This window comes from Ammospiza nelsoni, chromosome 21, assembly GCF_027579445.1.
Source record: "Ammospiza nelsoni isolate bAmmNel1 chromosome 21, bAmmNel1.pri, whole genome shotgun sequence".
Classification (NCBI taxonomy): domain Eukaryota; kingdom Metazoa; phylum Chordata; class Aves; order Passeriformes; family Passerellidae; genus Ammospiza; species Ammospiza nelsoni.
The window spans coordinates 8,770,840-8,793,225 of NC_080653.1; the positions used below are offsets into that span (position 1 = coordinate 8,770,840).

Sequence of the window (22,386 nt, forward strand, 5' to 3'; positions counted from 1 at the left end):
GAATCAATCAGCAGAGCCCAGATTGTTCTGGAGGTGCCCCGTGCAAGTGGAACGGGGCTTGGATGCTGAGGGCCCTCAGACTCAGCTGGGGAGGCGAAATGCCTCACGAGAAGGACAACATCTCCCAGCCTTGCTCAGGGTGGGACACTCCTGGAGGTGTTCCCAGGGCTGAGCAGGCCTCCATGGCCCTGTGCTGAGCTGGGGGTGGCCGGTGTCTCCTCAGTGCTCAGCAGCCATGGAGAAGATGCAGCAGGTCGTGGGCCGGGCCAGGGCCGCCTTCAGGTCGGGCCGGAGCCGCCCGCTGGAGTTCAGGATTCAGCAGCTGAAGGCCCTGCAGAGGATGATGCAGGAGAAGGAGAAGGAGATCATGAGAGCCCTCAAGGCCGATCTGAACAAGGTCTGTGCTGTCAGGGGGTCCCTCTCTTTTGCTGTGCACGGACAGTGGGTAACCCTGAGCAAAGCAGGAAGGCCAAGGGCTGCCTGTGTAGTGACAAATGGTTTTTGTCATGTCCCCCACCATGGAACTGGATGACTCTGACTCCCCAGGGTGGCTGTGGGAGCTGGGTGCCTTTTCCATCCCTTCCCCAAACTCCCTGTTGTTACAGAGTGGGCCCAATGCCTTCACCCAAGAGATCCTGGGCGTGCTGGGGGCACTGGCCCTCACCATGGAGAAGCTGCCATCATGGGCAGCCCCTCATCATGTCAAAAAGGACCTGCTGACCCTGAGGGACGAGGCCTACATCGGCTATGAGCCCCTGGGCGTGGTGCTGGTCATCGGGGCCTGGAACTACCCCTTTGCCCTGGTCATGCAGCCCCTGATTGGGGCCATCGCTGCAGGTGGGGATCCAGCAGGGCCTTGGTGGGGTGGGGATCCAACCCACAGTGGGGTCCTAGCTGGGTGTGGGCAGAGGACTGAGGGCTCATGACCGTGCTGTGTGTGCCCTGCAGGCAATGCTGTGGTGGTGAAGCCATCAGAGGTCAGTGAGAACACGGCTCGGCTGGTGGCTGAGCTGCTCCCACTGTACCTGGACAAGGTGAGTGTGGCCCTGTGTTGGTCCCCTAGTTTCTCCATGTCACAGTGATGAGCAGGGTTGGGGTGACCCTGACACCCCTGCCCTGCAGGATCTGTATGCTGTGGTCACTGGTGGAGTTCCTGAGACAACTGAGCTGCTGACCCAGAGATTTGATCACATCCTCTACACTGGCAACTCCAACGTGGGCAGAATTGTGATGGCAGCAGCTGCCAAGCACCTGACCCCTGTCACCCTGGAGCTGGGGGGGAAGAGCCCCTGCTACATCGACAAGGACTGTGACCTGGCTGTGGCCTGCAGGTCAGCTTCTTGCAGCCTTGATGAGCCCTCAGCAGCAGGGCAGGGGAGCATCTCTGGGCCAGCATGCCTAGCTCAGGTGCTGGGGTGGGGAAGGGACTGAGCACGGAGCAAGCACATCCCCTTCTCCCTTGCCACAGACGGATAACGTGGGGCAAGTACATGAACTGTGGGCAAACCTGCCTCGCCCCAGACTACATCCTGTGTGACCCATCCATCCAGAGCAAGGTGGTGGAGAACATCAAGGCCACTCTGAAGGTGAGGGAGGAGTCCCTTGTGCTGTCAAGATTGTCCCAGCTGTGATTTCCTGGAGCTGTTTTGTTTCTGCTGTTCCCTTTTGTCAGGAATTCTATGGGGAGGACGTGAAGTCATCTCCAGACTATGAAAGGATCATCAACCAGCGTCACTTCAAGAGGATCCTGGGCTTGATGGAAGGGCAGAAGATTGCTCTTGGGGGAGAGACTGATGAGGCCTCCTGCTTCATAGGTGCTGTGGAGGGGAGGTGGCAGTGGGCGCTTTGTGGGGTCTGTTTGTCTGGGCCTTACTTGGCTTATGTTGAGCAGCCCAAGGTGCTGTGATGGGCCAGGTCTGTGTCCTGCTCATGCTGTTCTCTCATTCTCCCATTTGCCTCAGCTCCAACCATCCTCACGGATGTTTCCCCGGAGTCAAAGGTGATGGAGGAGGAAATCTTTGGGCCAGTGCTGCCCATTGTGACTGTGATGAGTGTGGAGGAAGCCATTGAGTTCATCAACCTTCGAGAGAAGCCCCTTGGCCTTTATGTCTTCTCCAACAACAAGCAGGTGGGTCAGAGCTGTGCTCCCTCCTGGAAGTGTCTCTGCACTGTTGGATCCTGACCATGGCTGATCCAAGACACAGAGTTCTGCAGGGTCTGTGTCAGTTCCTTTTCCATAAAGGAAATTTATGGAAATTGCAGCTTTTGGGGGCCATGAGAGTCCCCAGAGCTGCTGGAAGCTCCCAGTCTCCTGCTGAAGGGCTCTAGGTTTGTACATCTCTACCCACACAGGTGGGTGCTGTCTCCTGCCCCCGTTTCCTGGCTCTGTTGTGCCAGCTCAGGAATCCAGGTCAGGGCTTGGGCCTGGAACAACAGCCCCAGGCAGTGTGGGTGGGAGGGCTGAGGAGCACCTTGGGCTGAAGCCTTTTCATTTGGTGGCTGATCAGCTGGGCAGATCCTGTGCTTAAGTGGTGTAAACTGGCCTCTCTCATGGAACAAGGCACAGCCTGTGCCCCCCACAAAGGGGGATGGAAGCACCACCTCAAACCCTCCCTGCTGTGGTACATGGTGTTTGTCCCCTCCTGATTTGTTGTGTGCCCTCTCCCATTGTGGGCAGCTGATCAGACGGGTGATAGCAGAGACCTCCAGCGGTGGCATGACAGCCAACGATGTCATCATGCACTCGGTGCTCCCAGAGCTGCCCTTCGGCGGTGTGGGTGAGTCCCCGCCCCAGCCCACACACCTGCATTGATCAGCAGCAGCCTCTGGCCCCACCCAGGAGCTCTCTGCCCGTTTGGCAATTCAGGAGTTCAGCTGCATTTCCCGTTAGTGTTGTTTTCTGGGCTGGGTTGCTGTGCAAAAAGGCTCATTCGTGTTTTGGTTGTTGGGCCACTCAGTGAGGGAGCAAAACCCCCTGGCACACAAGTGAGCTCTGGTTCTCCTGTGTTAAGGTGTGGGATGAATTTGTCCGTGGCCTGGTTGAGTTTCCAGGGTCCTGTGGCAGAGCTCACCGGGCTGTGGGCACAGGGCTGAGCTCTTGGCTGTTGCTGTGTCCTCCTCATGTCCCACTCCTTGAAATCATAGGCCCAGCTCCTCCTGTCCCCAACCCCTGAGAGAATTCTGTGGGAAAAGCAAGGCTGGCCCTGGGAGGAGATAATTGGTGTCATTAACCTTTTAGGGGTGGGCTCACACAAGCAGCACCTGAAGGCAGTGAGCAGGTCCTCGCTGATTGCTGCTAAGTTCAAAAAGCTGCTCTTTGCCCCTCTGCCCTGAGGAGGAGGAGCATGACCAAGCTTTCCCTGTGTCCTGGGGGCTGCCAAAGTGAGTTTGAGGAATGCAGATGTCGCCGTGTGAGGCTGGTGTGAGCTGCCTGCCTGTGTCCCTCAGGGCACAGCGGGATGGGCGCCTACCACGGCAGGTTCAGCTTCGAGACCTTCTCCCACCGCCGCTCCTGCCTCATCAAGGACTTCAGGTGGGATGTTGCCAACAGGCTGAGGTACCCACCTGGCAGCGAGGAGCTGATGCAGTTGGCCAAGCTGTTCCTGCTGAAGCAGTGTACCAGGAGCAGGGTGGGACAGTTCATCTCGGCCCTGCTGGCGGCTGTGAAAGCCATGCTGGCAAAGGTGAGTTTGGGTCTCTGGGTTCTCCCAGCTGTGTCCCCTGAGCCCTCCTAACCCTTCATCACCCCGTTCCTTTGAGCTTTGCTCCCTCCCTGGAGGGCTCATCCCTATTTCTGTGCCTTTCCAGGTGTTGTGCCCCCATTGAGGGGGGTGATGGGCAGCCAGCCCTTGGACCCGCTGCTCACTCCCTGCATTCCTACTGCTGAACTTTTCTTTGCTGCAATTTCATTTCTTATAAGGCAGCCAGTGCACTGAAGAGGTAGAAGACAAAAAAAAAATGCACCCCAAGTTAAAGGCTCCAGCTCCTACTGAAACAGGAATCTATCCAGACCTAGTCTGTGGATCATGCCTGAGCAGTGAGTGGCTGAGGGAAGGAAGCAGCATCCACCCTGCTTTGTAAACAGCAGCTCCTCTAAAAACTCCTGGGAACGTGGGAGTGTTTGTCACAAGGGTATCTAGACAAAGCCAGTCGTTACTGAGCCTGTTATCTCTGTAACACCTCGCCTGATCCCCAGGGGAAGCTGCTCACCACAGCGATAAGCCTGGGAAATGAGGGTCTCAGTGCAGGGGACAGTCCAGGCTGGCTGTCCCCAGAGCAGAGGGAAAGGAGCCTCGAAGAACCTGCAGCATCTCATCCTTGAAGGGCCTCATGACTGAATGGATGATTCTCCTTGCAGGGAAACCACCTTTAGCCTTCCAAGGTGTGGCAAAACCCACCTGAGCTGTGCCAATGCTGTCCTAAGGATTTGAGAAGTGCCAGGGACTGTTGTGCTGCTGTTTTTGGGGCTATTGGAGCAAAGACAGGGGCACTGCCACAACTGGAGTCCCAGGTCTCAGGCATCCTTGGCCAGAGTGGCAGAGCAGCCACAGCCACCTCCTCTGTAACTGAATTTCAGGGGTTTATGAGTTTATGGATAGATAGGCTTTTACCTCCAGACTTGTAACTGAGAGCTGCCCTCAATCCTTGCTGAATAAAACCTTTATTTTACTGCAAAGGCCGCCTGGGGCAGGGTGAGATCCATGCGTAGATGTTCCCTGCTCTGTCCCCAGGCTGCACCCCAAGGAGCCAGTCCCACTCCAGCTGGGTTTATTCTTTATTGGCCGTTTGTCATGGAGCAGCAGGGGGAGCTGGGCTGAGCTCAGCTCCACTGGGTGGTGATAGAATGGGCTGGGGGATCCCCCACACACTCAGTGTGTGCCAGGCAGCTCAGAGCAGCATTTTGGGTGCCAGAGCAGCCTCAGGGCCCATTCCCAACTGGAATCTGCACAGACACTGCTGAACACTGACAGAGGCTCCTGCGGGACAGGCGTGCACTCCACCTTCTCTCTGGCTTGTCCATTCCTGCTACACCTGTCCCTCAGGAAAGGCTTTCACCCCAAAATCGAGTCCCCAGAGTCCTTGGTGGGAGTCAGGCCGTGCTGACAATCATCTTCACGGCGATGCCCAGGGCCAGCGTGGTGATGGCCACGACCAGGGCCAGCGCACGGCGGAGCAGCAGCTGGTTGGTGACCACGGGGGTGGCCGGGGAGGAGGCGGCTTCCCTCAGCTCCAGCTGGTACGTGGGGCCCTCTGTCCTGGCGATTCTCGTGAGCACAATGTCGCTCTGTGGCTCTAACCCCGCTGCAAGGAGAACAGGGTTTGGAGGGGTTTCTCAAGAGGGTTTTGTCACAGGGCTGAAGGCACCTTAGGAGCAGTGATCTCAGATCTTGACCAGGTGAGGACTGCCCACAGGATGTCCCTCTGCCAACCTCTGTCACCCTCCCGAGCCCACACTTGCCATTACTGCTCTCCCAGCAGCTGAGGGTGTCACCAGCATGACACTCCCCCATTTTGACACTCCCCCATTTTATGGGCTCATTCCTGAACCTTTCAGGACCCTTCCTGCCCCAAACCCTCCCCTGCACGCAGCACCCAGCTGCTGCCATACCGACAGACCCCAGCACGGCCCTGGCAGGGAGGAAAGTGTGGGGCTGGGGGGCTGCAGCCATATCCAGGTCCTTGTAGGAGCCTTCGGGGCACAGGCTCGGCAGCCTCTGTGGGGTCACTCCTGCGCGGCGCTGAGCCTGGAGAAGGAATGTGCTGGGGTTAGTTGGGAATTCCCACCTGGCAAAGCTGTGCTGCCTCTCCTGGGGCCTCCCTGGAGGCGTTGAGGCACAAGGTGATGCTCAGGGATGAGGTAGCCCAGGTCACCTGATGTGCTCTGAGCTTTGTGTCCCCAAAAGAGGTGCAGGGGGAAAGCTTGAAGCCACTGAGTGCTTGTGCAGGGGGAAGCTGAATTTAGGGATGTCATGGGAGTGCTGGGTTTTGCTCTGGAGCACTGGACATGAGATTGAGCCTGTCTCATCCCAGCAGGGCACTGAGGACCTTCCCAGTGCAGGGATGTGCTGTCAGTGCCTGGATTACCTTCTTGGCTGCCTTCTCCCAGTCCACACGGGAGATGAAGGTGAGGAAGCTGCTGCAGAGGATGAAGACGGCGACGAGCAACCCGACCCACAGGCCTGCAGAGGGCACACAGCATCAGCCAGAGCCAACCCAGCATCCCAGGACAGCAGGTCCAGAAAGGGAATGTCACCCAGGCCAGTGGGAACGCGGGGTGCTCATGGCTGCCTGCTTTGGGGTTATTTTTCCCAGTAAAAGTTCCCAGCAGCTGCAGGAGCCATCCCAGTCCAGCCCAGTGTATGGGCAGGTCAGCAGAGGGACAGAGCCAGGCACGAGGGTTGTGGTGAGCCCCGAGTGGAGCTGCTGCTGCCCGTGGGGGGTTTGGGGGTGCAGTGCCCTGGGGTCAGTACCCATGACGCCGATCCTGGCCACGAAGAGCAGCACAGCTGCCAGGGGCAAGCCCACACCGTAGTAAGCCACAGCGTTGAGGATGGCACCAAACTTCTGCTTCCCGATGCCTCTGAGCACCCCACTGCAGGTACACTGCCAGGAGAAGGAGAGGGGCTGGGGCAGGGAGCAGCACCCTGGCCCAGCCCAGGAGATGACCCAGCCCAGGAGATGACCCAGCTCCCTGCCCCTGCCCATTGTTTCTGTGTCCCTGCCCAGTCCTGTGGGTCACCATCATTTTATGCACTCAACATTTTCTAAGGGATGGTCCCAGGAGTTCTGCAGGGTCCTGGTGTGGGCACTGGTGCTCAGCTGCAGCCTGAGGGACCCTCAACTGCCTGATCCATGACACTGCTGCTGAGCACCAAGGTTCCCCGTGGAAAATAGAAGCATTCCCTGGGACTTACAGCCATGGCTTCAAACATGTGGAAGACACCGTGGACAGGAATGATCCACGCCACCAAGTCAACGATTTCCCTGGGCATGGAGGAAAGCCAAGGATCACTTTTGGGAACTGACCTCCCCACACCAAGGCCAGGAGCTGGGGGCACTCACTTATCTGGGGTGAAGATGTATCCCAGCACATTCCTTGAGGAAGCTAAAATGGACACCACAATCACAGAGAACACCCCTGAAAACAGAGCACAGAGCTGAGCCCAGCCTGTGGGAGAAGAGGCAGGCAGAGGACTGCAAACACTCCCTGCTCCATGGGAATGAGGTCAGGAAGGGCCTTCCCAGGCTGTTGTGGACTGACCTGTGCAGATCAGGCTGGTGTGGGAGGATCTCTTGGCCATGTCGGCGCTGCCGGCGCCCAGCGCGTTGCCCACCTGCACGCTGGCAGCTGTGCCCAGCCCCAGGGGGATCTGCAAGCACAGGACTCACATGTGCCTGGCAATGGGGCTGGCACAGTGACAGGGGGATACCCACCCAGCAGAGAGCAGGGTGGAGCTCAGGATTTGACTTAAAGCATCTCTGTAAGGAGGGAGAGGCAGGAGCAGGGAGAGATTCGAGTGCAGAGGGGGAGATGGGGGTTTGCTGGAGCAGATTTTTGCTGTGTGCCCCCACAGAGCCCTGGTGTGCAGCGATAAGCCAGCCCTTACCATGAAAGCCACAACAGACACCTCATAGATGATGGACTGGACAGAGAGCTCCACGACGCTCAGCAGGCCTGTGGGACAGGAGGGGTCAGGGCTGGCTGGGGGTGCTGCTCTGGGTCAAGTCTGGCCGTGTCCTGGTAGATCCCTTCTCCACTGACCTATCAAGAAGCTCCCAATCTCGTAGGTCCACCACTCGATGCACATCATGAGCATGCTGGGGATGGCCAGGGAGGTGAAGCTGTCCCACTCCAGCAGGCACTCGCTGGACCAGCCTGTTGAGAGGAGAAACAACACCTGGTGGATGACCAGCCTGGCCAAGTGCTACATCCTGAACAGAGCCATTCCTGTTCTCAGAGCCTCCACAGGATCTCCAGCAGCTCAATGTCCACCTACAACCTCTCTGCTGCTGCCCCATGGACCACAGAACAGCACAGCCCTCATCCCATCCCTCCTGGAGCTGTGTCCAACCTCCTGCTTATGTCTGTGCTCATCCAGCTTTGGGGCTGAACCTCCCAAAGCCTCAGCAGGAAGTTTCATTTCTGCAGAATTAATGTTTAGTGCTGATCACAGAGCTCTGCCAGTGCTGGAGCGTGACGAGTGCCACTGGAGCAGCACTGTGGGCTGGGGTTAATGTTTCACCATCAGGATGAGCAGAATTCCTCTTCTACCAAGAACACCTGATAGAAGTTTTATGGACACTTCTGGGTAAAGCAGGAAGCAGAGGGAGCAGGGGAGATGTCCTTACCTCCCCAGGTGTTCACATGGAGCTTCCTGCATATGATGTACAGGAACAAGAAAATGGCTTGTGAATACTGAGCGATGGTGTTGGCCCAGCCAGAGCCCCTGCAGAGGAAGTGAGAAAGGTCATTGACATCCTGCTTATGCCTCCCTCAGGGTGGAAAGAGACATCCTGCCGTACCCCTGGGAGCTCAGTGTTCCCTGGCCAGTGCCAGGTGCCCTGTTTTGCCCTCCAGGGGACACAGGTGCCACTCACATGACGCCCAGGTGGAACTCGAAGAGGAGCAGGTAGTTTGCAGCCGCGTTGATGAGGTTGCCGATGACCCCACTCAGCACCAAGGGCCACATGATCATCTGCAAAGAGGAGGAGATGGGGGGGGGGTCTTCCCAAAGGTTTTGGGAGGGAGCTGTGAAGCTCCCACCAGCCCCACTCTCAGTGCCTTTCCCCAAAAAACACCCCCAAATTTCCAGTGATGTCTCCTGCTTGGAAAATGAGTGTGATGGAGGTAAATCCCTGGTGTGGGGGAGTATGAAGGGAGGTGGGTGGGTACAGCTGGCTGTGGAATGGGGTGATCTACAGAGTCAGAGATGTTTTGGGGCACCTGGGCTCCTTGCCACTGGGAACAGTGAGCATGGAAACCCTAGATGCACTGTGGAAGGGAGCCCTGAGCCAGGGTGGGTTTGAGGATTTCAGGACGCACCTGGTTCTGCAGGTATCTTGCCTCCAGGTTATACACAAAAACCGCCTGCAGAGGAAATTTTGGATGAGATGAACCAGTGAGAAAAAACTTTTGGATGAGATGAGCTGTAGGATGGGGACAGCCTGTCCCCAGGTGCAGGTGGCACTCACCGGGAGGGCAGGGAGAAACGCATCCACGTAGTGCTGGGTCAGCCTGGGGGCACAGAGAGGGCTCAGGGAGGGCCATGGCCATGGCCACCACCCCCCTCTCAGCCCCTGCACACCGGGGAGGGATGAGGGGACCACCCAACCTGGAGACATTGGGATCCTGGTGCATGAGCAGCATCAGCGGCTCCACGTTGATGAGGACGGCGCAGCAGGGGAAGCAGCAGAGGAGGATGATGATGGTGGCACGCTGCAGGATCACCCCCACACGCAGCAGGTTCTTGCTGCCATAGGTCTGCAGGGTGAGAGGGTAGCACTGAAATCAGCTGGTGCTGGGGATAAAGGGGCCCTGGAGAGCGTGGAGCAGCCCTGACCACCCTGAAAAGCTCCTGGGAAGGATTCGGAGCCCAGATCTCCTTGTCATGGGATTGCTACCTGGGCAGAAGCGTCCCCAGCTCACAGGAACAGCCAGGGCTCTGTGTGGTGCCTGGGCACCATCAGCTGATGCTGGAAAGCCCCCGTGTCCTCAGGACAAGCCAGCATGTCCTACCCACCTGTGATATCAAGGTGTCACACGCTGAAGTCAAACCGTACCCTACAGAGATGGCGGTGACATTTATAACCTGGGATTAAAAAAGCAAGGAGTGAAGATGAGCATTTTAGACTTTCAGGTAGGGAGAGGGGGGCTGAAAGGAAAAGTGGGAGTGTGAAATCTCCTCTTTTTCCCCCGCCATATCTCATCCCCGTGTCAGCAGGGAGGGAGCTGGTGCCCGGCCCCGGGAATGAATGCTTACAGCGATGGCCAGCGTGACAGAGGCCAGCTCAACCTTGCCCAGGTGGCCACAGAATATGGAGCTGACCAGGTGGATCAGGAAGATGAGCAGCTGGATCAGGATCTAAGCACGGAGCGGAGCCGGAGGTTAGGGATGGAGGCGAGCAGGGCTGGCTGTGCCGGGGGCAGTCTCTTACCAGCGGCCCCGCCAGCACCAGCAGCTGCCTCGCGTCCTCCCAGAAGTGCTCCGGAATCCAGCGGCGTTTCTTCTGGCAGCTCTCGGCTGTGAGGTCTCCCTGGCCGGCCGCCCTTCCCTCCCCGATGCCATTCTCCTCGGGGAAGCTCTCCGGCTTCATGGTGCCCTGCCGGGGGAATGCAGCGAGCCCCTTCCTCCGCGCTCTGTTAAACCGCGCCGGGCCCAGCAATGTGTAACCACGGCGGGCTGAACTTCAGCCGGGGCCGGCGTGCTGGGCTGCCCCGGGGAACGGTGGGCACGGGGCGGCGGGGCCCGGCAAGGTCCTGGCACCGCAAAGGAGCCCGGACACACCGTGCCAGGTGTTTGCTGCCTGTCCTGAGCCAGCGTTAGGGCTGGGCCATCCTAAACCCACCCTGCGAGCCCTCCTACCTGTCCTGCTTGACCCCAGCTCCCCCGGGCAGCGCTGGAGGCTGCTCCTGCTCCGGCTCTGAGGCTGGGCTGAGCTCTGCCGGCACTGGCGGGGCTGTGTCTCGCTCACTCCCGTCACAGGGGCCAAGCAAGACAAGCCGGCCCCTTGGCTCCTGCTGGCCTGGCACAGCCCCGCCGGGTCGGGTTTCACTGGCACCGCTCCCCCGGAGCCCGAGTGGGGATGGGGATGGTGCCAGGGCAGCCCCCAGCTGCTCGGAGTGGGCTGGGGTAACTGGTGGCACACACTGAGACACTTCCCTGCTCTCCCCTCGCTGCCATCCCAAAAACTCGTGGGACACAGTGAGACACCTCCCTGCTCTCCCCTCGCTACCATCCCAAAAACTCGTGGGACACGCTGAGACACCTCCCTGCTCTCCCCTCGCTGCCATCCCAAACCTACCGGGGCTCCGAGCAGGGCAGGGGCTGCCCCGTCCTCCCGCTGCTGCTGGGGGTGCTGGCACGTTCAAACTTGGTGTCACTGTTTTTCATTCACAGGTCACCAGCAGCACCAGGAGAGCTGTGTGTGAGGTATTGACCCGTCCAGGGCCCAGCAGCTGACATGTCACAGTCACCCAGGGGCAGGTGAGAGCCCGGGACAGGGACTGTGGGCTGGGCTGGCTGCATTGTGACATGGGGCAGCTCTTTGATGGCTGAGCAACACAACCTCCCTCTTCCAGCACTCAACTGCGGGAACTCAATGCATCCCTCTGGGTGTTCAGAGTTGTTGAGGACCCCAACGGGGGGCTTGAAGACCCTGCACACAGCCCAGAGCACCTGGGATTCGATTTTGACCCCTGGAGCAAGTTGCCAGCTTTGCATGAGGACCCGAAAGTCACAGAGGTTTGAGTAGTGTAATGAAATTATCACAGGGTGAAAATCTAGATTTTAGGATTTTTGGTATGGGGGTTATGGGGACAAGATGGAGGAACTTGGGTGTGTCCAGCCTTTCTCCTTCTTCTTGGTCTCCATTTTCTGCAGTGATTCTGGCACTTTGGGATTGGTTTAGAGTAGAAGTGCACTGTCTAACACAGGTGATGGGCATTGGGAATTAAATGTAAATATGTTATATGTAGTTTGTAGTATAAAAAGACAACGGAGTGCTTGTGGCTGCTCTGCTGAGCAGACCTCAGCTGGGCAGAAAGAAAATTTTATAGATGAGAATTGATAAACAACATCAAGACCGAAAAGTGAAGAGTCCAGACTCGTTCTTCAGATGCATGGGCCGAAGCAGAGACATCCTGCACATCTTGGGGCTGCAATTAACAACCAGAACCTGAGACTCAACAATCCTGACAACAACAAATCTTGCTTTGGTACCCAAGGGGAAGAGTGATAACAGTGTCTGGAGCCAGCCCCAAACCTCAGGGCCAGGAGCAGACCCACAATCTTTCCTCTCCACAGCACAGTCCTGCCAATGGCCAGGGTCACGCTCACACCATATTAAACAGCCCAACGTTTACTCAGAAAACTTTATTGTATCAAAATCCCATCTTACAAAAGTGCAAAGAAGAGTTGCTTTAGGCCCTGTGCCCACCCTGCAGAGGGAGAGCAGGGTCAGGGCCAGCAGCCAGCACCCAAGAGCAGAGTCTGACATCTTCCAGCAAAATCCATTTTGTTCCACAGTGGCTGCAAGTGGCATTTGCCACCCCAAGATGCTGGGACAGGCTGGTGTGTGTGAGGAAATGTGCTGTGGGCAGCAGGAGCCTCTGCCATGAGCAAATGACACGGTCCAGTGTCCCCAGAGAGCAGGACAGCAGCACCAGGACCCTGTCTGCTCTCATCCACCTCTGATGAGTGACATCCCAGTGCAGAGCAGGAGAGGAACCAGCTCTCCAGCGTGTGGGATCAAACGTTGTGAGCTAACCAGAAACCGTGCAAAGGGACTTTTTGTAAGGCACTGTGGGGGAATCCCTCTCCCTCCCCATCCTCTGGGACATTGCCCTGTGCCCTCCTGCTCCGTGCAGAGTTCCTCAGTCCCCTGGGTTTATCCATTGCCAGTCAGGAGCCGGACCAGGATCCCCACCAGCAGCACAGCGATGGCAGCAGCAGCAGCCAGCCCACGGCGGAGCATCACAGCCCTCCATGGCACGGGGGCAAGGACAGGGAGCACAGCAGGCTCCTCCTGAGGGCTGAGCTCCTGCCCAGGCTGCCTCTCCCCCATCACCATGCTCTCAGGTAGCACCGTGGTGTCCCCGGTGTCCGGGTCGAGGGAGGTGTAACCTGTGGGACACACAGAGCTGCAGGGAGGCTGCACCAGCACCTGTGACAGTGCTCAGGGTCCCTTCCCAAGGCTTGGGGACACTGGGACACACAGCTGCAAGCTGTATCTTGTGCCCCATTGCTCAGTGCAGGAGAAGTACCACTGGCCCAGGGCCAGCAGCAGGCACTGTGCTCCTTCCAACCATTTGAGCCTCTAGGACAGACATGGTTGCCAGAACTGGGAAGGAAAGGAAGGGGCTGGGTGGAGGATTTGGGCTCCCTGCCTGGTGTCAGGCCTGGCTGCATACCCACAGCAGATGTTTTGATAGCAGCTGTGCCATTGGAGTTCACATCTTCCATTTGTTCTTTCGTTCCAGCTCGGACCTGAGCCTGAAAACACAGGGAAGAGTTGCTCTTCTCAGGGCAAGGGTGTCCTGCCCAGCCCAGAAAACCCTCCACTCTCCCAAGAAAAGCATTCTCAGCACCAAACTGCTCCTCTGCTACAGTAGAAGGACAGACCCCAGTTCACTTCTGCTGTAATGTTGTACTGAAACAGGAATTAACTCAGCACCTTTCAAGAACCACCAGAGAAAAGCACAATTCTCACCTCCTCTGCAGCTTTCCTCCAATCCATGCGGATGACAAAAGCCAAGAAGGAAAGGGCTTGCACCGAGATGCAAATGATCATCCCAACCCACAGACCTGCAGCAGTGGGAAGTTACTTCAGGGAGGGCTTGAGGAAAACCTGCCCTTGCCAGTCATTGCCAGAATGCCCAAGGACTTCAGCCCAAGAACTTTCAAGGAAACAGCTCTTGAGGAAGCTGGGAGTCAGCCTGGATTTACTGGGACCAACTCAGTGCCCACCCCAACCACAGCAATGTCCAATCCAGCCCCGCTGACCCAACGAAGATCCAGGCACAAATTCCAGGGCTCAGCCTTTGCTCAGCACAGCTCAAACCACACCAGCTGGAGGAAACACGTACCTAAGACCCCCATCTTGGCTGCAAACATCAGGGAGATGCCGACGGGGAAGCCCAGGGCGTAATATCCCACGGCGTTGGCAATGGCGCCCAGCTTCTGGCGGCCCGTGCCCCGCAGCACCCCGCCACATGTGGCCTGAGAGGAGGGACACAGTGTCACTGCCAGGGGATTCCCAGGCATGGCACAGCCCTGGGGACAGGGACACCACAGCCCTGGGGACAGGGAAACCCACAGCACTGCCCCACCAAGCCAAGAGGAGCAAAGCTGCTTTCTGGAGCGTGCGGTGTGGGGCTTGTCTCGCAGACACGGAGCAGATCCCAAAGAGATCCCCAAGGTGCCTCCCCCAGGACATGACAGGAGGAATCAGGCCAGAATTGCTGTCTGTTGAGTATCCCAGTGTGCTGGGAGAGCCTGGTGGTCACTTGTGTTGCTTTGATAAACCAGTAAAAAGCTGGAGCTGTGGCCAGGGGAAAAGAGGAGGAATGCCAAGGGGCAGCCACAGGCACAGAGGTGGCACAAGAAGCTGCCCTGACAGTTTCTCAGTTGGCTTCTCTGGATCATTTTAACAGGTCCAGAGTGGGTTTCAGGCAGCTCTGCAGCCCAAGCTGCAGGGAGGAGTCACTGCATGTGCTGCAATACTCACTGCTGTGGCATCCAGCAAGTGGAACGGAGCAAAGATGAGCATCACTCTGGACACCAGGGTGACAATCTCCCTGTTGGGAAGAGGGATGGATGGACTGATCAGGGCAAGCAGCACCACCTGGTCCCTGCTTCTCACATATCTTCCTCAATCAACCACAAAGGCTCATCCCAGTTTTCTGATCCCAGCCTGGTTCCAGTGTTAGAAGCAGCTGTGCTGCCCAGGGATGCTTGGAAATGTGGAGGAACCTTTGAGGAACCCTTGCCAGATAGGGGTTTATGAACTCTTATCTGTCAGCAGCTTCTGAGGTATAAATAACACCCTCCAGGAAGGCAATAGTACTTAAAAGAAAGCTGTTAACCCACGTGTCATTGGTGAAGATGTATCCCACCACATTCCTTAGGCTCCCCAGTAATGCTGAAACCAGCACAGCAAAGACTCCTGAAAGAAAAAGGAACAGTCAAATTGCTTCAAGGGCAGCACATTCTGCTCCTGACCCAGACCCCAGGGGCTCCATGTGGTGAGGACTGGACTTCACTGACCTCCAATGATGCTGCAGCAGAGGATAAGTCTGTTTTCCTGTCACTCTCCCCTCTGGAGGGTGAGGACAGAACACTAAGCTGCATTTTTAAGTATCAAAGCCTTTGCACCAGGCTCATAACAGAAGAGATGAATCAGGATTTTGCCTTGCCCTAAGGGTCCAGACAAGTGGGAGTGGGTTCCTGTGGGACATCCCCGGCCTTGGGGAGGGAAACTGAACCATTTGCTAATAATTGCCCTTTATTCTGCTCTGCAGGACTGCACTGACCTGTGCACAGCAGCGCAGTGATGCAGGAGGTCTTGGCTTGCTCCACATTCCCTGCTCCCAGGGCATTCCCCACCCTGACACTCGCAGCCACGCTGATGCCCAGAGGCACCTGAGAAGCAGAGACAGGAGGAGGTGAGTGACAGAGCCTGCAGGGACAGCAGAGCCAGCAGGGACAGCAGAGCCTGCAGGGATTTTCTTCTTCCCCACTGAGGAACTGGGGACAAACGGGGATTGCTGCAGTGAAGGGATTTCCCATCTGCAGCACACCCTGGATGTGCAGGCTGGAGAGGCATCACCTGCCTGGTCCCAAGCCCTGCTCTGATCCCCAGGGCCCCAGTTTTGGGGTTCCTCCCAGGCTGTTTAGGGTTTCCCCAGCCCTTACCATGTACGCCACACAGGCGAGCTCGTAGATGACAGATTGTGCTCCCAGCTCCACCACGCTGATCAGCCCTGGAAAAGATTTGGCACCTCCTTCAGTGGCTGGAAAGGAGGCACCTGTGCCCATGGGGTGGAGGGGAACACCTGCAGTGTCCTGCAGACCCAGCCCTGCAGGTGAGGAGGCTGCTGGCAGGGCCAGGGGGGATCTGGGGACACCCTCAAGCAGCAGCCACCAGGAACCAGAGGGAGAAGAGGGTTTGGACTCACCAGCCAAGAAGCTCCCAATCTCAAAGGTCCACCACTCAATGCACATCATGACCATGCCAGGCACTGCCAGCCAGATGAAGGAGCCCCAGTCCACGAGGCAGTCCCTGCTCCAGCCTGACAGGAGGAGGTGAGGCAGGATGAACATGTGCTGTCCCAAAGGGGAGCCACATCCCCTCTCTGAGGACAACCCCCCCTGCAGCTCACAGGACATCAGCCCAGGATTGCTGCTGTGCCATTCCTGAGTAGGGATATTTGATAAGAATGTGTTTGGAGCTGCAGTAAAGGCCTTGAGGGCATGGCTACAGCACCTTCCCACTGTGAGGGGATGGCAATCCCTTTGTCACCTGCTGGTGACAATGCCAAAGACACTGCTGCTCTGAAGGGTTAAGATAGAACAGTACCTCCCCAGGTCTTCACATGGATCTTCCTCCACCACACGTAAAGGACGAGGAGGATGGCCTGGGTGTACTGAGAAACCATGTTGGCCCAGGCAGAGCCCCTGGGGAGAGACAGGCAGGTTACAAGGGACATCCTTGCCCACAAGTGACATCCTCAGCCACAGCAGGGCAGAGCTGAGGGCACCCACAGCAACCCTGCTGCAGATATGGGACAGACCCCTCCAGCCTCAGCTTTGCTGGGGTTTGGAGGGAGGGGTGGCAGAACTGGGCACTCAGGGAAGCCCCTCATGCCCTGAGCAAAGCCCTGCACCCAGGGAGAGCCCGTGCCCAGCCCTGCTCACACTTACACCATGCCCAGCTTCAGAGCATAGAGCAGAAAGGCGTTCATGGCTGCGTTGAGGATGTTGGCTGCAATCCCCGTCACCACCTGAGGCATAATGATCTCCTGGAAGCCAAGGAGGAACTTTGGAGTTTGCTTCCCCAAAAGGCAGCCCAGGCCCCATCCAGTGAGCACAAGGGACCTCCAGCAGTGCCCAAGGGGAAAGCCAAGAAGGCAGCTCGTGTTCCAGGTGAGGCTGGGCTCTGTGAGATGTGCAGGAGGTGACAAGGAGAGCTCAGGAGCTGGTGCAGCCCATAAAACACAGAGTTGGGAAATAGGAAATGGAGCCAGCTAAGAGTGGTTCCTGTGAGCTCAGCCAGGGCTGGCTCACCTCACATTGCCCAGCCCAGCTCTCCCTGGAACACGGTGAGCTGAGATCCCCAAGTTTATCCATGTTTGGGAATACCTGGATTCCATGGCCAGTGATACAATACCTGACTCAGTAAATATCTTGTCAGCAGCTGGTACAGAAACGCCGCCTGCAAAATCAGGATTCAGTTCATGACCACACTGGGACCACTGCACACTGACACATCAATGCCCCTCCACCTCCCTCCAAACCCCTGGGCTCCAACTGAAGCACTGCCAGCACCCAAAACCAGGAGAGACGAAAAGCACATCCCATTCCCATTGGGAAGACAGATCAGTCTCCAAATGGGAAATCTCCAATGCTTCCTCATCAGCGTGAGAAAGGCTGGAAAGCTTAGAAGGATAAACCTACAGACCCTTATCCCACAGGGGTTCTGCTCCCTGCCTCAGAGGAGCCAGCTGTGAGTGTGGGAACAGCTCCAGCCTTTATCTTGGGGCTAAGAGTGAGCCTGGAGGCCCTGGCTCCAATGTCCATCACAAGTTTTGTGGCCACAGCAAAAGGCATTGCACAGGAGGATGAGAGAGCCCCTGTTTGCTGCTGGCCTGTGCACGTGCTGTAAGGCACAAGGGTTGTACAGCCCTAAAGCTGCCCTGTGAGGCACACAGCAAAGGCCTTCCCTCCTCTCCCTGGTGCTCCTAAGGTACTCAGAGCTTCTAACAGCTTTAGCAGAGACTTACAGGAAGGGCTGGAATAAAGATCATCACGTAGAGCTGAGTTAACCTGGAAAGAGAGTTGTTTCCCCAGTTAATGATCCAGCAAAGCAAGAGCCAAGCCAAATAGCGCTGCGCTCGAGCTCCAGAGAGCCTTGATTTCAACACTCCATGGCAAAAGCCTGATCCAGAAGGGCTGGATCTCACCCCTGACCTGGAGACCTCGGGGTCCTGCCGGATGAGCAGGAGGATCCTCTCGGTGTTGATGAAGAGGGCCCAGCAGGGGAAGCAGAAGAGCAGCAGGATGAGGATGCCCCGCTGCAGGATGGTGCCCACCTGCTTCAGGTTCTTGCTGCCGTAGGTCTGGGTCAGGAGAGAGCATCAAGGTGGGCATCACAGGGAGCCAAAGGGGCTGGGATGAGCCAAATGCCTTCCCCATGCCTTGCAGCTGCAGATACCAGGCTGGCTGGGTGCAACTTGCAGATTGCAAATCCTTTGGCACCCAGGCATGACCCAGGGCTCCTTGGGGAAGGAGCAGGCTCCAGCCAGAGCGATCCCAACCCTGTTCTGTCTGGAAGCTGCCACTGCCCTGCCCTTTGTGCTCAGATCACGCTGCACAGGAGGTGAGACACCCCCAGCAGACACTCCCAGGCACAGGAAAGGGGGAGCTGCACTGACCTGGCTCATCAGCGTGTCACATGCTGAGGCCAAGCCAGCACCGATGGAGATCCCTGTCACGTTGATAACCTGGGGGAGAGACAGGGCAAGCTGGCCCACAGCACTGCCTCCCTCCCAGCTGGGTGGGGAGACAGCTCTGCTGCAAGTTTCTGGGAAGTTTTCCAGTCCTTCTCTATTTCTCAGAATAACACAGTCTGGTTAACCAAAGGATCTTCTAGCAAGGGGTGAAGATCTAAAGCACCACAACAAACAGTGCTGCTCCTGGCTACATGCCCAGGTCTGCTGGGCTCAGGGAGCTGGCCAGAGGCTCTCAGGTGCTGGCACTGCTCAGCTCCCCTCTCCTGCCTGTGCTCAGGGCAAAAAAAAAAAAAAAACCAGGGCCCTCACATATCTGGGTTTTTTGGTTCTTCACTTTTGGTGACACATAATTCACGTGTTTTAAATCCACAGGGAACTGGAGCAATACATACAGACACAGCCAGGGTCACAGCATCCAGCTCAGCTTTCCCCAGGTGGCCACAGAAGATGGAGCTGACCACGCTGATCAGGAACCCCAGCAGCTGGGCAAAGAACTAGGACGGGAGGAGAAGGAGGTGGTGAGATGAGGACCTGTTAGAGCTTGTGGAACACCAGCCCTGCCCCAGGAGATGGACTGTGAACACCCATACACTCAAGTTTCCTTGTGCTTCTGTCCATGCCAGGGCTCTGCTGAGGTCCTGGTAGCCCATCCCGGCTTGCCAACACTGCTGGGCAGGGAGGCAGCTCCAGGACTCCAGCAGGCTCTCAGGAGCTTTGTCTTTCAAAGCAAACATCTACCTGCCCCGTGGTATTTTGGGGTTACAATCTGCCAGATGACCCCATTTAAGAGAGGCTTAAGGGCTTCACTAGAAATCCTCTTTTCCAGGATGAAGGCTGCATAGAGAAGGGAAAATAAAACATCCCAGTGCTTTTGCACATTTGCGTGCATCTGTGGAAAACTATCCTCCAAAACCACAACATCCTCTCCTCCTGGAGGGACACCAAGGCCAGTCTGTGAGCTCCTTGCCAGCAGTGTGCAACAATGCTGCAGCAGAGATTGCACTCCAGAGCTCATTTTCCCTTGGCAAGAGGATGTCTCCCTTGCAGGCATCCAGGGCACGGAGTCATGGCACAGCTTGAAACAGATGGCAGGAGTTAGGGACATTTATACCCACTGAGGGGTGGGCACAGCTGGAAACCATGCCCAGGAGCTGTTCATGCTCACTTGGCAAGACAAGAGCCCAGAGCTGCTGGAAAACCAGCTCTGAGGGGTCAGAAGAAGAGCAGAACAATCCCTTCTCCTCTGCAGACCTCCCAGTGCCGCCTGCAGATGCTGCAGGCCCAGGCGTGCTCGACCCTCTGCTGTGAGTAATACCCACAGGAGGGGTCTGGACCTCCAGCATCACCCCAGCACAGCGTTTATCATGGAATGATCATCAAACAGCAGCTGTAGTTTGGGTTGGAGGTGTCTGTGCACGTGGAGGAGCAGGCTGTGCTGCAGGCAGGATGGTTGGGGGGACTGAGAGGGCTTGATGTGCTCATCTACAGAAACTGAAATTAGTCCAGGCTTCTTCTGCTGACTGAACACAGCAGGTCAGGGATTTGATGTCAGGGATGGTGCCTCTGAGAAGTTTAACAGTTGGCACTTATTTACCAGATATAGCAGAGGACTAAAAGCACAAAGTTTCACACGCGAGTGATCGGGATCGGAACCAGGGCTGTGGTGCGTGGTTCCCCCCTGCAGAAGCCTCTGCAAAACGCGCTCAGCACTGTCTGTGCCAGCTGCCAAAGGGTCATTTCCCTCCAGAGGGTCCAGACAAATGGCAAACGGCAGCTCCAGTCCAGGGAGGATTTCAGAACAGCGAGCACAGGGCACCGCTAGAAGGGCCAGAGATGGAGCCTGGCACTAAGCAAAGTGCCACTTGTCACCCAAGGGGTGAGTGGCGGTGCCAGGGCTCCGGCCTGGTTTCACAGAGCAGTTTAACAGCTCAGTCCCCCTCCCAGAGCCCACCAGCGCTGTTCCACAGCCGAGCTGCGGGGAGGCAGAGACCACACTGGGCAGCAGCAAGAGCGCCTGGGGCAAGGAATAAGGATGGGGGCGGCAACCAGGCTCGGAGAGCGGCCGAAGGGACCGCGGTCGCAGAACCGTGCCCGGAGGCTGCAGGCAGCCGAAACCCGGCGGGACAGGACCAGCAGTGCCTGAAATCTCCCTCCTGAGCATCCCGGAGCGCCGCGGGATGCGGGCAGCCCAGCCCCGCCGCGATCCCCGTGTCCCCGCGTGTCCCCGCGTGTCCCCCGTGTCCCGCCCGCCTCTCCCCGCCCAGGCTCTCACCACGGGCCCCGCCAGCCGGGCCAGCTCCCAGCACTCGCTCCGTGCGCCCGCGGGCAGGAGGCGCCGGGCGCTCCGCAGGCACCGCGCTGCCGCCATCGCCGCCGCCGCCACCCCGGCCACCCCGCCCGCCTTATGGGCACGGCACGGCACGGCCGCCTCCGCCCCCGGGGCCGCGGGGCTGTGGGCGGGGCGGCACGGCTCGGTACAGCACGGCACGGCACGGCACGGCACGGCAGCTCCGGGCGGGCAGCGGGAGCCGCACGGCCCAGTGTGAGCAGCCGGGCAGTCCCCGCACACACGTGTGGGAGCCCAGAGCGCGCCGCGGGGATTTTGGGGGCTGGGGATCCCCTGCTGGTGATGGTGGTTTGGGGATCTGCTGTGCAAAGGGCAGGGGACCCACGGGTTTGTTCACCGGCATCTGGAGATCTCCTGCTCAGCGGCTCTGGGATGGGATGCCCTGAGGAGACACGGGTTGATCAGGGGTCACCAGAGGTCCAGAGACCCCCGGGTAATGGTTATGGACTGGGGAACTCCTTGTGGGACCATGATTTGGACCCCCAAGGTGCTGTGTCCTCCCTAACACGGGAGCTGGCAAAGGTAGGAATGGGACATCTGAGCAGAGGAATGTCAGAATGTCCCCTCTGCCATCAGCGTCATGGAAACAGCCGGCTCTGGGCAGCCTCCCCTTCTCCTCCATCCACTCACCAACACCTGGTGGGCAGGGATTGTCCCTGATCCAGGGATTGCCGGTGCAGGGTGAGGAGGTTGGAATGGCTGTGTCCGCCCAGCACCTGGCAAAAAGGAGATTTGGTTTGGGTCAGAGGCTGGATTGTTACAGGAGTGAAATTTTACCTAAGTGCAGGTACTCGTAACCAAGTAGCTGTAACCAAACCTATTGCTAACGCATGGAAAATTGCAGTGGAAAGTGGGTCTCGGTTTTCCAGCTGTTTAAATGCTGCCCTGGTGCCTTATAGCTGTGGTGTCACCAGCCTGAAATATAATGTCTCGTTAATGTTTCACTTATCCCCTTGTCCCTTCAGGTATGATGTGACATCATGAAAAATCGCACAATAGTGGTGATGAGTCACAGTCATTCTGATTTTATGTGCCCTGATAAAATCAGGGTATTTCCGGACAAAAGAATGCTCCTCTCAATGATCTTTTCCTCCTGTCCTGAGGCCAGTGGGTGCAGGCTGGTGCTGCAGGGGCAGCTCTGAAGACACAGAAATGGTTCTGGGAAAAGGTGATAACTGGTGGTGTGTCACTGTCACCAGCCTGGCTGCGGGATGGCCGGAGGGCTCCTGCCGTGCCTTATCTCCCGTGGAGGCAGAGGGGAAATGATAAGGCTCAGATGGTGCCATTCATGGTCCTAAACGAGCAGTGCAAGTGTGAGGCCCTTTGAAGTTTACTGGTGACCCTGCTGAGATCAATACCCCGGGCTGGTGAAGAGCAGGGAGAGAATCGGGCAGAAACCTGGCGGGAAAGGACTTTGAAATAAAACAAAAAGGCTCATCTTTAAAAGCTTGGGGAGAAAAATTCCCTCCCAGCCCCAGGAGCCAGGGCTTGGACTATCCCCCAGAGAGCCAAACACACACAGAAGGGCAGTGGTTGAAATCAGTTTCCTTGTGTTTTGCTGGCGTTGTTTGAAATCAACTCCGGTCACTTT

The 22,386-nt window shown here is 57.4% G+C and overlaps 3 protein-coding genes across 3 annotated transcripts; 1 reads left to right on the forward strand and 2 right to left on the reverse strand.

The window, feature by feature from the left end:
* Window positions 1–232: 232 nt before the first annotated feature.
* LOC132082819 (aldehyde dehydrogenase family 3 member A2-like) lies at window positions 233–4,372 on the forward strand. Its single transcript, XM_059487251.1, has 10 exons — window positions 233–397; window positions 606–837; window positions 949–1,034; window positions 1,123–1,331; window positions 1,469–1,586; window positions 1,673–1,814; window positions 1,962–2,128; window positions 2,678–2,777; window positions 3,448–3,683; window positions 4,358–4,372. Exons 1-10 carry the CDS (start codon window positions 236–238, stop codon window positions 4,370–4,372), a joined length of 1,467 nt encoding a protein of 488 aa, XP_059343234.1. The 5' UTR covers window positions 233–235.
* Window positions 4,373–4,766: 394 nt separating this feature from the next.
* Window positions 4,767–10,624, reverse strand: LOC132082637 (multidrug and toxin extrusion protein 1-like). The gene is made up of 18 exons (XM_059486990.1): window positions 10,584–10,624; window positions 10,156–10,320; window positions 9,981–10,082; window positions 9,741–9,809; window positions 9,333–9,481; window positions 9,193–9,235; window positions 9,044–9,088; window positions 8,599–8,696; window positions 8,350–8,447; window positions 7,763–7,876; window positions 7,608–7,675; window positions 7,262–7,370; window positions 7,063–7,138; window positions 6,915–6,984; window positions 6,471–6,603; window positions 6,085–6,179; window positions 5,609–5,744; window positions 4,767–5,301 (listed from the first exon to the last, which is right to left on the reverse strand). Exons 2-18 carry the CDS (start codon window positions 10,312–10,314, stop codon window positions 5,090–5,092), a joined length of 1,776 nt encoding a protein of 591 aa, XP_059342973.1. The 5' UTR covers window positions 10,315–10,320; window positions 10,584–10,624; the 3' UTR covers window positions 4,767–5,089.
* A 1,468-nt stretch (window positions 10,625–12,092) lies between these two features.
* On the reverse strand, window positions 12,093–20,826 carry LOC132082592 (multidrug and toxin extrusion protein 2-like). The gene is made up of 17 exons (XM_059486926.1): window positions 20,721–20,826; window positions 18,841–18,942; window positions 18,371–18,439; window positions 17,907–18,055; window positions 17,720–17,762; window positions 17,107–17,151; window positions 16,641–16,738; window positions 16,297–16,394; window positions 15,896–16,009; window positions 15,633–15,700; window positions 15,251–15,359; window positions 14,808–14,883; window positions 14,446–14,515; window positions 13,805–13,937; window positions 13,429–13,523; window positions 13,130–13,211; window positions 12,093–12,842 (listed from the first exon to the last, which is right to left on the reverse strand). Exons 1-17 carry the CDS (start codon window positions 20,814–20,816, stop codon window positions 12,607–12,609), a joined length of 1,683 nt encoding a protein of 560 aa, XP_059342909.1. The 5' UTR covers window positions 20,817–20,826; the 3' UTR covers window positions 12,093–12,606.
* Between the last annotated feature and the right edge of the window lie 1,560 nt (window positions 20,827–22,386).